The sequence below is a fragment of the Platichthys flesus genome, chromosome 22 (genome assembly GCF_949316205.1).
Source record: "Platichthys flesus chromosome 22, fPlaFle2.1, whole genome shotgun sequence".
In the NCBI taxonomy this organism is placed as follows: Eukaryota; Metazoa; Chordata; class Actinopteri; order Pleuronectiformes; family Pleuronectidae; genus Platichthys; species Platichthys flesus.
Genome location: NC_084966.1, coordinates 3,080,506 through 3,095,225, shown reverse-complemented (window position 1 = coordinate 3,095,225; position 14,720 = coordinate 3,080,506). Strand labels below are relative to the sequence as shown.

The following is a 14,720-nucleotide window of genomic DNA, read 5'->3' as shown; positions in this document are numbered from 1 at the left end:
TGACTGTATACTTTTCATTAACATCAATTATTCCACTATCTCTTCCCTGCTCTGCCTTAAATTCTCTTCACTGTTCCAACAGAGGCTGCAGCAGACACAAAGATGCTGCAGGCATCAATTTCAATTTCCCTCATCGAGGCCTAAACGGTTGATTGTTAGATACAAGGGTTGAACAGTGGGAGCAGATACTGTGAGCCGGGACCTGATGCTCCCTTTATCACACACACACACACACTCAAGCACTCGCTGCCCCTCGGAACCCACACAGGGCTTGCAGGGCATGTGTGTAGCGCTGCAGCCATGTGTCGGCTCCAGCTGCCTTCAGGCTCACTGGGAGTTTTGGGGGAAGCGCCTGGGTTGCCAAGGACCTCAGCACCTACTGTACTGTATAACCCAGCTACAGTTACCATGGCATCTGTTTGTTGCTCTGCCAGTGGTGATAAATGTGAATGTTTCCCACAGAGAGCGATCCCGAGGGCGGAGCCATTAGCTTAACGAGCACTGCTCCAATGACACTGCACACACAGAGACAGACAGAGGAACACACACATTCACAAATGGTTAAAAATACACTTTACTGCCTCTTTATTCCTGGCTGCACGATAAACAGTCAACTTGAGCTTGTGTGTGTGTCTGCATGTGTGAGTTCATGCTTGTGAGTGCGTGTGCTGCGAGGAGGAGAGGAATAAAGGGAGAGATTACTGTAGATGCAGCGTAAGGCTTCGGTAATCTACTCAACTGATGTTTCATTAAACTAACAAGCCCGGGGAGTTCAGATCAGTGTCAGCTCTGAGAAGTTCCCACTTTGATCAACCAAATAAAGCGCGAGCCTGTTTGAATCCACTCATACTGCTGCCCCGAGTCAGGCAGCCAGGGAGGTAATCCAATCGCTCCATTTGTTTACTTATTACAGACTTTTATAACCCGGCACCGAGTGAAATAATCCTACGGGTAATTCAATTGTGGATTTTGTTTACCTATTAAAAGCTTATTCACTCAAAAATCGCCGGGCGAGCTTCACACAGGTGGGCGAGCAATTAACCTCAGATACGTCAGATATTCATGAGACGGCCTGGAGTCAAGTAAATTCCACTGTAATAACTTCCACAGTTTTGTATGTCTGAGGGATCATTGAGAGAATATTTACTCACTGTGTGATAATTGGACGCTTTATTATCAGTCCAGCAGCAATCTTCCTCTGTGATTTAATTAGTTTTATTAACCTGTACCTGGATACTGACTAGAGCCATTTGTGGGAGTGAGAATGAAGACGTTTCTTTGCCTGGGGTTTGCTAATGAATATGGTTGAATATGGTTGAAATGTGAGGAGGATGTGGGCACTGCCTGTAATGTGTGCACAGCAGCAACACGGAGAAGTGTGGTTTAATCAAACTCATTTTCAATTCCAACTATCAGCATGTCACATATCAGGGATGGATTGTGTTGTGCATGTTTCTAGGCAGCTCAGTAAGTGGAATTAAAAACACATAGTTCCTCAGCTCTGATATTCTTTTCAAAACACCTGCTGTGACAAGAGCCTGCTCAGAACACGGATCACATTCAGTGGCAGCGTGAAATCAACCACAACTTTCTGTGTCATTAACTTTACTCACTGTCTGACCTTTTATTGGACTGTCTGGATTCAGACTATAAAAGTGACACTATGCATAGAGACCAAAAGAAAGGGTACCTGCCACAGCATCAGTTAATGATGACACACAATGACACTGATAAGAAGGTCTAGAACATGTACTGCCTTCAGTGCACACGTGTTATATTGAACATGTAGTAGTAAATGAGTAAACGAGGGAGGGTGTCAGACAGCAACTATCTCACCAACTCCTGAAAAAGATCTGAAAATGTGTTTTTCTAATGATAATTAAACTATTATTGTTGCTTTTTCACCTTTTAGTTTAAATAGATCATCTATAAATCCACAAAAGCCTTTGTGAATTGTTTCCTGAACAAATCAATTATAATGCAGGCCTACAATTGTTTTGAATCTTATGCTGCTCCTGTTCCTAAACGTTCTGAAACAGTGAGTTTCTTTTGTTTAATACACAAAAACTCCTTTAACATTTTCTCCCAAAGACCAAACAACGAAAGTGGATTAGAATTATTCTCCGAAGGCGAGCGATGGAATTCAAACAACCTGGAGGCTAATTAAACTGTCTCATATTTAGAAACCCTTTATCTTGTGAAAAGTGCCTGCCACCGTGGCTGATTAAGCAGAGGGATTTAAGTCTGGCATTAATCAGGGACACACAACAACAAGAAAACATCCATCACTGCTGGAAAACAGGGGAGCTGAACACAGCTCTCATTAATGTAATAGTGATGTGACTGCTTTAAATGAAGAGTAGAACATTTAGGAAATACATGTATTTACTGTCTGGCTCAGGATTGTATACATTTGTACTAAGCAACAACGTTTGATCTCACATGGAGTTTTGACTTACAACTGAACTTGTCATACTAGAAAACACAGAGAAAGATATTGTTATTCAGCCGAGTCTCTGGAACTTGTCGTGGGTCAGTTTTGGCAGCGATGACACAGAGACAAATTTCTGCGCTCCAAGCAAATCAAGCAACACTGATCCCAACTTGATCCCTGGAATTAATCCTAGAATTACAGGCTGAACTGGCGTCTGTTGGCCACACGCTGAAGGCAAGATTTTCCATTAAAAACTCTACATTCCAAACACCTGGTTTCCAGCGCTGGGCTGAAAAGGTTGTTCGGTTTCCTGCCCCCTCTGTGCAGCCTCGTGTCCGAGAACAACATAACCGCTCACGTCGAAAAAGAGAAACTGATGCATCAAGTGCAGGAACCCCTTCCTGGGTTTAATTGCAGCTCAAAGGTGTGTGAACATGTGGACTAACAAACCATCACCAGCCATGTGAGACTGGAGCTTCAAGACCGAATTCTCATTGATCTGCACTTTGTCAAATTAAATCAAACACAGCAAACTAAGCAGGTCAACCACCACTTGAACTGGAAAGTCTCCAATTATCTCAATCAACCCTGCAGCGACATATAAATGATCACTGATAGAAACACATTTCAACCAAACTGATGCATTTCCTAATTTTGACAGGTTACGCCTTAAAATGTTGATTGATGTCGAAGCCGCCTCGTTAAAAACATGCGGCGGCTGCTTTTCAGCTTCCTATCCGAGGCCTCTCCCTCAGATGCATCCAGCTCATAACCATCATCAGAAGGGAGTGACAGAGCACACCAGATGGCGAATGTCTCAGAGAGACGCCGCTCAGTTATCACAGAGCCTTTAGGTGCACTCGCTCTCACGCTGCATTCCCTAAACTGTACGTCAGGATCCGAAAGAGACGAGCGGCTCCGATTGTTCCTGGAAACGAGTCTCGCTGGAAACAACCCCCGCCTCCGGCCCTGTGACTGTATCGCACTCCAGTAAATCTCTTCCCTCCAGTGTTTACTAAGGTTTACTTTATAGTCGATGTGCACAGGTGGCTTCGAGGTCCATTAAAAAGCCATTTGAACGCTTGCAAGGGGTAAAGGGAAGCAGCGTCACCTGTTGTTTCACTTTTAAACACTGCAGCCTCAGAAAGGCTTTATAGATACTTAGGTATAATCAAAATCTGATGTCAACCTGCAATTCAAACAACAGCTGTGGCCGATAAATATTTGAAAAACTATATTTTACAGATATGATCTGCCTGTTTATATCCAGGTCGTGACTCCAGAGCCTGAGATACTGAAACGTTTCCTCTCGGGGAAGCAACTCACCCTCGAAGCAATCAAACGTTTTCAGACAGAGAACAAGTCTCAGTTATGGACAAACACTGTGCTCGAGTTAAAAAACGCTTTGGCTTCACTTTTGGGAGCTGTCGTGTCGTCCCTCTGGAGTCGGAGCCAAGTCGCTGACTGCAACACAATCAATCCCTGAGCAACACAACTCCCTGTCTCTCTGCTCCGTCTTGTGAAAGCTGAAGAGGGGTCTCTGTCTGACTGGGTGGGTGTGGATGGTGCAGCGGAGGTTCGAGAATATAATCTATTTGCTAATTATAAACCAAGGCTAAAGCACGACCAAGCCGCTGCCTCACTGAGCTCAGGGCTATACCCAGAGGCTGGGGAGGAATTAGCATAGACTGCACACACACACACACAAACACACACATGTAGAGCCACACATGCACAGAGCCTTGGAGTGATTAGAACCGCCCTGGATGTGAACAGCAATTAACTGCAATCACAGTCCTGTCCCTCTCCTCCCCAGCACTCCCACCTTCTCTCCCTGTGTCTCTCATCCCTCGCTCTTTCATCTGCATGTCAACCCGTTCTCTTCTTTTTTGTCTTCATCATTCTTAAACAGATCCCTAGACAGCTTAGATTCTACCTTGTTTCTTTTTCTCGAAAAACACAAGTTCGAGTGCGAGGATGATTTGTTCCCCCCCGTTTGTGTATAAACACCGGGTTTGGACCTTTAAGTGTGTATCAGGGGTACACAAATCTGTGTACCGATCAGATATCACATCTTTAAGGTATATTAGCTTAACCCAGATAAAACAGTAAACTCGCTGTACTGCCACGGGCATGTTTTTAGAGTTATATTTTTTTTAATCCAGGTCCAGGATTTCAAATTGAAATGGCTGCAAAACTTGTGATGCTGCTGTGATCAGACCTGTGGCCGTAAACTTTTTGAGGAAGACTGAAACACAGCTCCTCTCTATTAATTCAAAAAGCATTCCTTTCTTCATTTCCTTAACCAGCATTTCCCTCTTCTGTGTCCCCCGGTACGTCATCAGGGCTCTGATCCTTGGACGCCACGTACAGGGAGCGTGTAATGCTGATGATGGGAACTGACGCCCAATCTACTGTAACATTCAGCCAGTTGCTCCGGTTGCGTCAGCTAAAGGCAGAGACTGTAAATAGAAATTAGAGAATGACAGGGAAAAGATACAGCTGGGACGGAGAGGGCTGGATCGTTCAGTGGGTGTTGAAATTGGAGGCACAGTTGCAGCACTGATCCACGAGACACCCTGCAGCCCCTAAATGAAACTCAGCCACATTAAGTCCATGCTTGAGGGAGGCGCTGGTTATCCCCCGAGAAACAGCTGCAACAAACAGCGTTAAAAAGAAGAAACACAGTCAACACGAGATTAGGCTTTCAGCTCGACATCCCGCTGCTCTCGCACCAGGTCGGAGGAAAGTTCAACACCCTGTCTAATAAACATTCAGCCGTGAATGATACGTGAAGATAGCAGATTTAATTTGCGACTTTTTCCAGCTATGGAGAATATATATATTATACAATACTTCTAGATTCAATGTCCTCGCTGTTTTACTGAAAAACCATCCATGTCCTGTCAAAGTCTCCATCAGCAGTTATCGCTTTAAAGGAGGAGCAGACAGGAGAGCAACAGGCCTCACAGGGGTCCACATGTGTGGAGTCAGACCCCCAACAAGCTAAGAGACCCACAACACATCCTGCAGACCCACACTGGTTCTGAAATACAAGAAACACAACCTTCAAAAATCCTTTCATTCTTTTCCCTCCCTGTTCAATCTTTCTTTCTCTCCCCTCTTCCTCCATGTGGTATTCCTTGAGGCCTCCAGACCTCAGCACCTCACCAGCCCCACATCCAAAAGGCTTAGAGAAAAACTGGTTTGTGCACATCTCTCCTCTTTCTGCTCTTTCAACCTCTCCAGTTCATCTTTCATCTAAAATCCTCCTGCGACTCACTCTCTCAAACCTCTGGCCCCTGTGTGTGTGTGTGTATGTGTGTGTGTGTGTGTTAGTGTGTGTGTGTGTGTGTGTGTGTGCTTTCTCCCTCCATCTTTTCCTCTTTGCTATCATCCATTCAACCTTTCAACCTAAAGTGGCCCCCATCGGCCCTCAGACCATCTGTCTCTGTGTATCTCTCCAGAATTTGTTCTTTCATTCAGCCTCTTCTTCCCCAATCTATTTAAATCATCTCTAACATTCAGGAGCTTTGTAACGAAGCATCCCCACCGCTGGTCCAAACTCATATAATTAACTGCAAACAGAGGAGACTTTAAATTCATTTAATGAAGGGTATTAAGTGTATTAAGTCATAATTGGTGAATTAAATATTTAGCCAAGGCCAAAAACATAAGGCCTTCAGTATCAGTTCTGAAAAACAAGAGAGGAGTGTGTTTCCCACAAGCGTGAGTGTGTGTGTTTGTCAGAGGAGGTGTAAGTAAATACGAGAAGCATGCAACAAAAATCACAAAACAGTGGAAAGACAGACGGCACGACAAGAGGGGAGAAGACGGAGAGAGGTGGAGAGAGATGGAGAGAGATGGAGAGGAGATGGAGAGGAGATGGAGAGAGATGGAGAGAGGTGGAGAGAGATGGAGAGAGATGGAGAGAGATGGAGAGAGATGGAGAGGAGATGGAGAGGAGATGGAGAGAGATGGAGAGAGGTGGAGAGAGATGGAGAGAGATGGAGAGAGGTGGAGAGAGATGGAGAGAGATGGAGAGAGATGGAGAGAGATGGAGAGGAGATGGAGAGGAGATGGAGAGAGATGGAGAGAGATGGAGAGAGATGGAGAGGAGATGGAGAGAGATGGAGAGAGATGGAGAGGAGATGGAGAGAGATGGAGGGAGATGGAGGGAGGTGGAGACACACTCTCAGATTTAAAAGTGCTGACCTGAAACTGAATCGTGGAGGCCGTAGATTTATAACCCAAGAAATAACTGTACTCGGTGAGCTCATACTAAGACACCTTCATACACTCTCTTCTCTTTATCCGGGTCTGGACAGGATGGCAGAGAGCCATTGCTAACACATTTCTGTGTGTACGGTTTTCAAACCTGCAACCCACCTCTCTGATGAAGCCCTTAAAAGCCTTGCTATACCCAGCAGCTGAAGCCAGAATTCCTGGTGGCTAAAGGTTTCATCAAAAGACTCCTGGAGAATAAGTCCCATTCAGGAGACACGTTTCCCAGCCTGAAGAGGCTTTCAAAGGGCTCTGACAATTCCAGTCAGCAGCTGCAGCCGTGGACACACAATGGACCGCTGCAGCCTCAGCGACCTGTCCGTCATGTCGGCTGAAAAGGAAAATCCATATGCCACAAACCCTGACAATGTTATTTGACAGATTTTCTCCATTGAAACCCTGTCGGCGCATCCTTATGCTGCCGCCACACAAATAGAAAAGGATGAGGAAGAAAAACCTCCCTGACCCAGACAACAACTGGAGAGCGAAGGCTGAGAGGGGAGAGATGGAACGAAGAGAAGGCAGCTGGAAAGAGTGTAAATAAGAGATGGAGGAAAGAGGACAGGGAAAAAAGTAAGAAGAAAAGTGAAGCATTTCAGTATGGCTCAAGGATTTCACATGTGGAGTGAATAGATGTTTGTGAAATTCAGAGTTTGTCAGGCCCAGTGATGGGAGAAGGATGCACGGAGTAAAGGAACGAGGGAGGAGGAGAGACAAGGTGCGAAAATGAGCCGGGAGTGAAAATGAGAGAGAAGATGAGGAAAGGGGGAGAAGGGCGAGAGGAGGAGATGGGATGCAGGGAGTGAGAGAGGGAAGGAAGATATGAGATGAGGGGCGAGGAGGAGAGGAGTGGAGACCTGGCGAGACGAGGACAGAGGCAGGAGTCTGGATTCGAGAAAGGAATAGGAAATGAGATGTGGAAACCTGTGGAGGAAGAAGGTGAAGAGGAGCGAGAGATGAAAACGTGATAAGAGGAGAGCAGAGGTCGGGTGACTGGTTCCAGCATCTCAAACATGAGGGTAACCATTTTTTTTCATGCACCACGGAGGCCATATTAAAAAACCTTACACTATCACCTTCATATGCACACACACAAACACAACTATCTCACAATATTCTGTGAGACGCCAAGGCTTTTTAAATTCGTTGCTGCAGGTTTTGAGTCAAATGTTGAAGTATGGAAAAGGAGAAAGCAGATGGGAGGAGATATCAGTTTACACCTCCACTCCTTCTTTCCTGCATCTTTCCGATCTCCTGCCTCTTTCTATCATTTATATGAGTTAGCTTGTTATTTCCAGGCAGCGTGCACAGTCTGAAGAGGCTGCTCCCAGAAACCTGCTACACTTTATTTCTTTCAGGCTTTAAGGAAATGACACTTTTTTTTTACTCCTGTGGCTTGAAAATGTGGAAAAGCTTCTCTCATGCAAACAGTATCGACCCTACTGCTGTGTCTTGTCTACATTTTCTGGTCGCTCTTATTTTTCATTACATTACCTTCACCCCCCTCTTACCGATGGTGTAAATATAAATATCTCAGGATGAAGAAGAGGAGTCATTCACAAGCTTTTGGTGATAAGGACATTAGTTGCGTCCCAGAGGAAGAATGATCCGAAATCAATACGAGGTCTAAAACAAAAGTTACTCCTCACAAAGACGTAGATAACCTGAGAACTATAATCAGAGATACCGCTCGTCTTTCTTTGTATTAAAGACTAACTTATATCACTTTGACACTTTTAAATTTAACTACATCTATTGATCCACTGCTTGATGAGTTTAAGCCAAACGGAGCGGGGACTCGGATTCAAACTCTGGTTCAAAGCCCAGTGTGAGTGTGTCATTGAGCAGAGGCTCCTCTGGGATCTGTCTCATTAAAGCATCCCCACACCACCACCACCCCCACCACCTCCTCCTCCTCCTCCTCCTCCTCCTCCTCCTCCTCCTCTGATCTGAAGTGACCCAGAAACTCCATGTGGGTCACAAGTGAGCCCTGCGCTCCCCCCGACACAGAGCATGTTCATATCCATCACGTCTCCGTCTCTTTCTTCAACCACCCATGAGAGAACAACAGTAATCGTTCTCCTTCACCATCTTGTTTTGCTTTCCCATACGTCCTCTCTCTCTCTCTCTCTTTCGTATCGACCCACCTCTCTCTCACACAGTCAGACTCAATCCTCTCCTGAACCGGCCGTGGCTCCCTCACATCCATCCTCAGCGCCTGCTTCTTAGCAAGTCTCTCAGAGAACAGCTACAAAGCCAGCAGGTGCCTTTGCTGCCATCTTCTGTCCTTAGGCGTCATTACTTGGTTGTGTTCTCAGAGACTGGTGCCAGAGTTTGGGTTTTTTAAATTGTGTTTTCTTCTAGGCCTGGATAAATAAAGTAAAATGACATCTAGGGGAAGAGTGATGAGTTTATCCTTGCTTGAGGTGCAACCTTGAGAAAGCAGGTGTGGTCGAAACGTCGGCCATATATTAAAATGATTGCAGCTCGTGTGTCATATTTTTAATTTTCAATGATTAGCGACTACAGATTCTTACTGGGAATGCACATTAAAATACAGCTGTAATGAATGAAATAGATATTTTATGTTACATCATATTATTTATCATTATATGCATGTTGATTTAAGTGTAAATAATCTTATGGTTGATTCAAACTGGTTTCTATTATTGCTTGTGAACTTCGTAACATCTCATTGAATATTCAGTCTGTATAGAAACCAGGTTCTTTTACCTCTGAGCTGTGACTGATTCTCCATGCAACATTCTCTCCTATTACAACTCCTGCTTACATTTTCACTGCTGTTAGGCCCGCTCCTATTTTATGAAGCATTCTACCGACTTCGAAATTTAATTTCCCGAATGGTGTTCCTCAGTCAGGCTTGACAAATTAGTCCCAGCATTGTTTCATTTTCCTCATTTCAACGCGACGTGTGCAGTGTGTAGCTGGTGTTGTGTCAGGGCTTTGTGTGGTGGAGGAGATAGAGTGATAGAAATGAAATGTAAAAGACGAGGAGGGTCAGTGAGGATTCCTTCATTCCTGTTTTTTCATAGGGACATAACTTCATCTTGGTCTCAGTTATGAAATCAAACCACACCCCAGAGATTTAGCTCTCCTGCCAGGCTGCTGACAGCGCTGTCAGATGGTGTTAACTCGGAACAACACCCGACACCGAGCACAGCAGCAGCAAACAGAAACAAGACGCTCTTCATGAGGACAACATAAAAACACTTTGCACCGAATCTGTTTGGAAAAGCAACAGCCAATAGGAAGGGATGAACACTCACTGAGTGACCAATGATGTGACTCGATTAGTCAGAAAACGTGAAGAGAGATGATGGGTTCATAGAAATAGAATAGAAAACACAATATAAGCTTTCTATCATGTTCTATAAGATTATAATATAAGAATTATATGAAACCCTGCTTTTCAGAGGGGTCCTTCGGGTGCAGCTGTCCACAGCAGCGCCTGAATCTATACCTGCCTGTCTGCTCCAATCAGGACTAGCATTCAGGGGTCTGTGTCTAGCCAAGGAATGATGGGTAATAGCGAGGTGGTTATGGACGTGCCAAGTGTGGCAACAAGGCACACAAGGTAGCACCCGCAGACACACATACACACACACTTGTAGATGTCCGTACACACCCGCTTAAAGGTTGTCGATGTTGATAATGTCAACAATATTAAAGCCAATTTATAAAAGACCTCAGACACACACACATTCAAATTAATTCCCTAACGCCAGACTTGAGAAATCATGTTCAAGAGGCAACTGTGACCTTGACATTTGACCTACAACCACCAAAATCTAAGCCCATCGTCAAGTCCATTGAAAGTTTCTACTAAATTTGAAAAAACCTCCTCAAGGCGTTTCTTGAGATATCGTGTTACAAGAATGGACAAATCCAAAAAACATAAATGCCTCCGGCCACTGGTGCATACAAATATTCATGATATTATTTGTGACGGGAATTTTCTTAAACTACTTTACATGTAATGAAACAGAAATAACAAAATCAACATGGCTGTTTCCAAATTTTGTGCATGAATTGGAAGTGGTTTAAATGCAAACGTCTGGATACATGGCAACATGACATCATAAAGTATATATGTGTATATATGTCAACTATGTGCAGTGGAGCCTTCAGCACAGAGACAGACAGCTACATTTAGCTCCTGTCAGACAGTCCGGGTGGTAAAATATGACAAGGATAGAGAAAGAGAGAGAGAGAGAGACGAGGTCATTTAAAAAGAGAGAGAGAGAGAGACAGAAACAAGGAAATCAAAGTTTCACTTTGAAAGAACGAAGAAAAATACGCTGTTGTTCGGGAGCAAAGCAGAAGCAGAGGATTTGGAATGAAACACAGAGGAAGAGGGGGACGTAAAAAGACAGATGGAGACAGGGCGTGGAGAAAACTGAAAGAAATGGAAGAGGGGGAGTAGGAAAAAGGGAGTGAGAGATGGAAAGAGAAGATAGAGAGGAAGGGGGGGGGGTGGCAGACCTCCAAAGAAGGCTATGTGACAACACGCTGCAGCCGACCAACAGGCCAGCTGACCGCTATTTACAGCATGAGATGACCCACCAGCTGTACCCGGGGAGGACAGGGAAAACACACACACACGGAGATGAGAGAGAGAGAGAGAGAGAGAGAGAGAGAGAGAGAGAGAGAGAGAGAGAGAGAGAGAGAGAGGGGGAGAGAGAGAGAGAGAGAGAGAGGGAGAGAGAGAGAGACAGAACAAGTTATTTACACAGACAGAGAGACAAGTGGACGAGAGGAAATTCACCTCCACCTGTCCCAGACTCTGTCAACTCTACCGTCCACCTGTCCGTCTCAGTCACTGTGTTGGACTCAGTGGACAATTATAGGTCACCCAGTATTTACAAGCGCTATAACGGGAGATAAAACCTCCAGTGCCTCCGACTCATCCCAACGCGCCGCGAGGCCCCCCCACAGACACCACTTTCACCAGGGACGGTTTTAGCCCTGGGTGGGGCACGGGGTGGCGAGTAAGGCCGGAAACATTCCAGCCCTGATTTTGTTCTGCAGAAGATTCATGATGAGGAACCAGAGCTGGACAGTTCAGGGATTTGAGTAAAGAGGTGGATTTACGTGAAGTAAACACGCTCCATGTGGAATTTCACAGGATATAAATAGCCTCAGCAAACAAGATTATCACATCGGTGGAAGCGGCAGCATTTATGGGCTTGTTGTATGCTTCCATGATCTGCTGTGGGTCCAACACACCGACCTACAGCAAAGAACAGTGCTTTCCTTTACTTTACTAATTTATACCGATACCCCAATATATTTCAGGGGTAATAGGCTATTTAATATTATAATACTTTACTTTACTTTACTCACAGTTTCTTTTGTGAACCTGACAGAAATATAAAATGTAGTACATGTTGTCCAAGTTGAATCTGATAGTAAATTATCAAGTGTTGCAAGTTTTTACAAAGTGCACCACAGCATCATGGCACGGCTGCAAATTACTATAACAACTTTTTGCCTTTATTCAACATAAGTGGTAGAGAATTGTGATTTAGACATTTTTAAATTTTAAGGTTTGAAAATGCAATAAAGACAAAGTATTGTCTTTGCAACTAGAGGAAAGAGGTTGTTTCAGGTGAAATGTGGTCCTGCTATTCAGAAACACAAGGACCAGCAGCAGTGAGAGGAAACAAAGTGTCCAGGCACACCCACTTTAAATCCTCCACCGCAATCACCAGTAATATGACAACGTCTCAGAGTAGACTGCACACAGACCACATGAAAAACAGCTCATCCAATCAACTGGAGGAATAACACTCACACACACGCACACTCACACAACCACACACACACACACACACACACATACACACACACACACACAGCAGTGTTCTTTATCAGATCTACAGCATGTACCTGTTCACTTCATTATAAGCACTGGAAATGGAGCCATGTGGCTTCAGAGACTGTCTCTGTAATCACACATCATCATAATTACATCTGCCACATGCAGGCACGTGTGTAACTCTGATTTGAACCAGTTTCTTCCATCACATCTGCACCACACCTCCTCCTGGTTGTACCCAGGAGGAGGTGTGGTGCAACCAGAGAGAGGAAGAGGAGGCACAGAGGACATCTCCTGACTTTAACTGTGATGGTAAATGGAAGTTATGGAGTCAGTGATGGAGTGTGGGCTCGTTTCTGAGGGGCTGGATCCTCTGCAGGACACTTTAGGTCAGAGGGTCTTTAATATTACATAGACGAGCATCTGGTCTGCCTGGGGGGGGGGGGGGGGGGGGGGGCACATCAATATACAGCAACACACACACACTAGAGGGAATCTGTGATCTCCTACCAGATCGACACTTGATGATCTCCCCAAAGTCGTCCTCCGCCGGCTCATCGCAGTAGTCCTCGGGGCGCACACCCTCCGCCATCGATGACAGGGCACCGGGTGTAAAGACACAAACAAAGTTAACAACCAGTTGTGTGTGATTGAACTAAACAAGCAGGTTAGATCCACCGGCAGGAGCGAGGAGACACCCAGAGAGCAGACCAACAACACACGGCCAGAGGCACGGAGCTCCGGGGTGGCAGGCAGGAGCAGCAGGAGGAGCAGGAGGAGCAGGAGGAGGACGGGCCGGGCTGTCACACTGGGGCTGACGGAGAGGAGCAGGTGTGCGGGCAGGGGGGGCAGCCGGGAGCATTCCCACCTCTAAATAGGAGCAGGGTTCTTCGAGGTGGCGCTGCGCCGGGCTCCCATTCCCTGCGAAGGACGCCATGCGTAAAATGTGACACCCGGCAGACACCACCGGTGGGAAGAGTATTTCCGTACACAGGGAGGAGGAGGAGGAGGAGGAGGAGGAAGAGGCGGCGGCGCATCAAGGTGAGTCAACCAACTTTCACCTCCCAGTGGGTGGAGCTCACGTGACAGGTCACCAGCCAATGTCAACACGGGACCATTCATACAGCTTCTATCCATGAGTTTGATCATAATGTGAGTTTAGTGTTTACTCTGATGTTTGTTGGTTTATAAATTTATAACATTGTGATGTTCATGAGTTTAGAACATGAGAAAGTGATCAGCTGTCCAGTGAGGTACCAGTTCAGGGGAGGATCTAGATTTGTCTAAACCAGGGGCCACACTTTTCAGAGAGGGGCCAACATCCATGCAGAATTCCTGATTCAGTGCAGAGCTCAGATCAGGGCCCGGTCGAACACACACAAGAGAATATTGTGGGTCAAAGTTCACCAGGGTTGTACACCTGAAGCTGATAGTCTGTTTTATGTTCCATGGTGGTCCTGTCCTACCTGTTGGTGGCCGGTGTGTTGACATGTGTCTGTGAGGAACTGGCTGTGAATCTTATTTTCCCTTGGGGAGAATAAAGTCTAAAGTCAAAAGACGCACAGATTGGAAGCAAATGTAAACTGCTGCTCAGTCACTGAAACATTTGTGTATTTTAAGCGAAGCCGCACATCACTTAATTTATTTTGAGAATGAACGCTTATAAAGCACCTTAGGGGCCAATCAGATTCCAGCTGGGACCAGTGGCCCCTCTGTCCCTGTCTCTGGATCAGCCCCTGGACCAGTTGTTTTGAAGACCTTCACATCAGGCCTGTGTTGCCTTAGATGCAGAAAATACCATCCCTCCTCTCTGGTGGCAAAGTGCCCCTTACTGTAGCTAGCTGCTACAGACCTGCGGCCTATTAATATCAGATCTGTTGATAAAGTGATGTGCCCACTCTGGGATTCCATCAGCAGGACGTGCGTTACTGTAATGGTTCCATTACAGCACGGCGTGGCACGCACTTAAGACCGTACAGCTATTAATAGATTCCGATGATATGATGGTCTCAGTCTCCCAGTTATTCACCAGCACTGAGAAGCCTGCAGGGAGCCGAGCTGGGAGTGAATGGAGAGTTCCAAAAACAGAAACTCAGGGCCTGACTGGGATTCCCAGGCATGCAGCCGCCGGCGGGACGGACCAGGTGCTGCTGTCTACACATG

General features: G+C 45.7%; 1 protein-coding gene across 8 annotated transcripts in view; it reads right to left on the bottom strand.

Annotated features, from left to right (window-relative positions):
* Positions 1 to 13,372, bottom strand: part of dmd (dystrophin) — a 170,507-nt gene extending 157,135 nt beyond the window's left edge. For all 8 annotated transcript variants that reach the window (XM_062380432.1, XM_062380428.1, XM_062380431.1 and 5 more), the window contains exon 1: positions 13,068 to 13,372. In XM_062380432.1, the coding sequence (XP_062236416.1) occupies positions 13,068 to 13,149 (82 nt within the window). In that variant the 5' untranslated portion in view covers positions 13,150 to 13,372. The remainder of the gene's footprint in view (positions 1 to 13,067) is intronic.
* Positions 13,373 to 14,720: the final 1,348 nt, after the last annotated feature.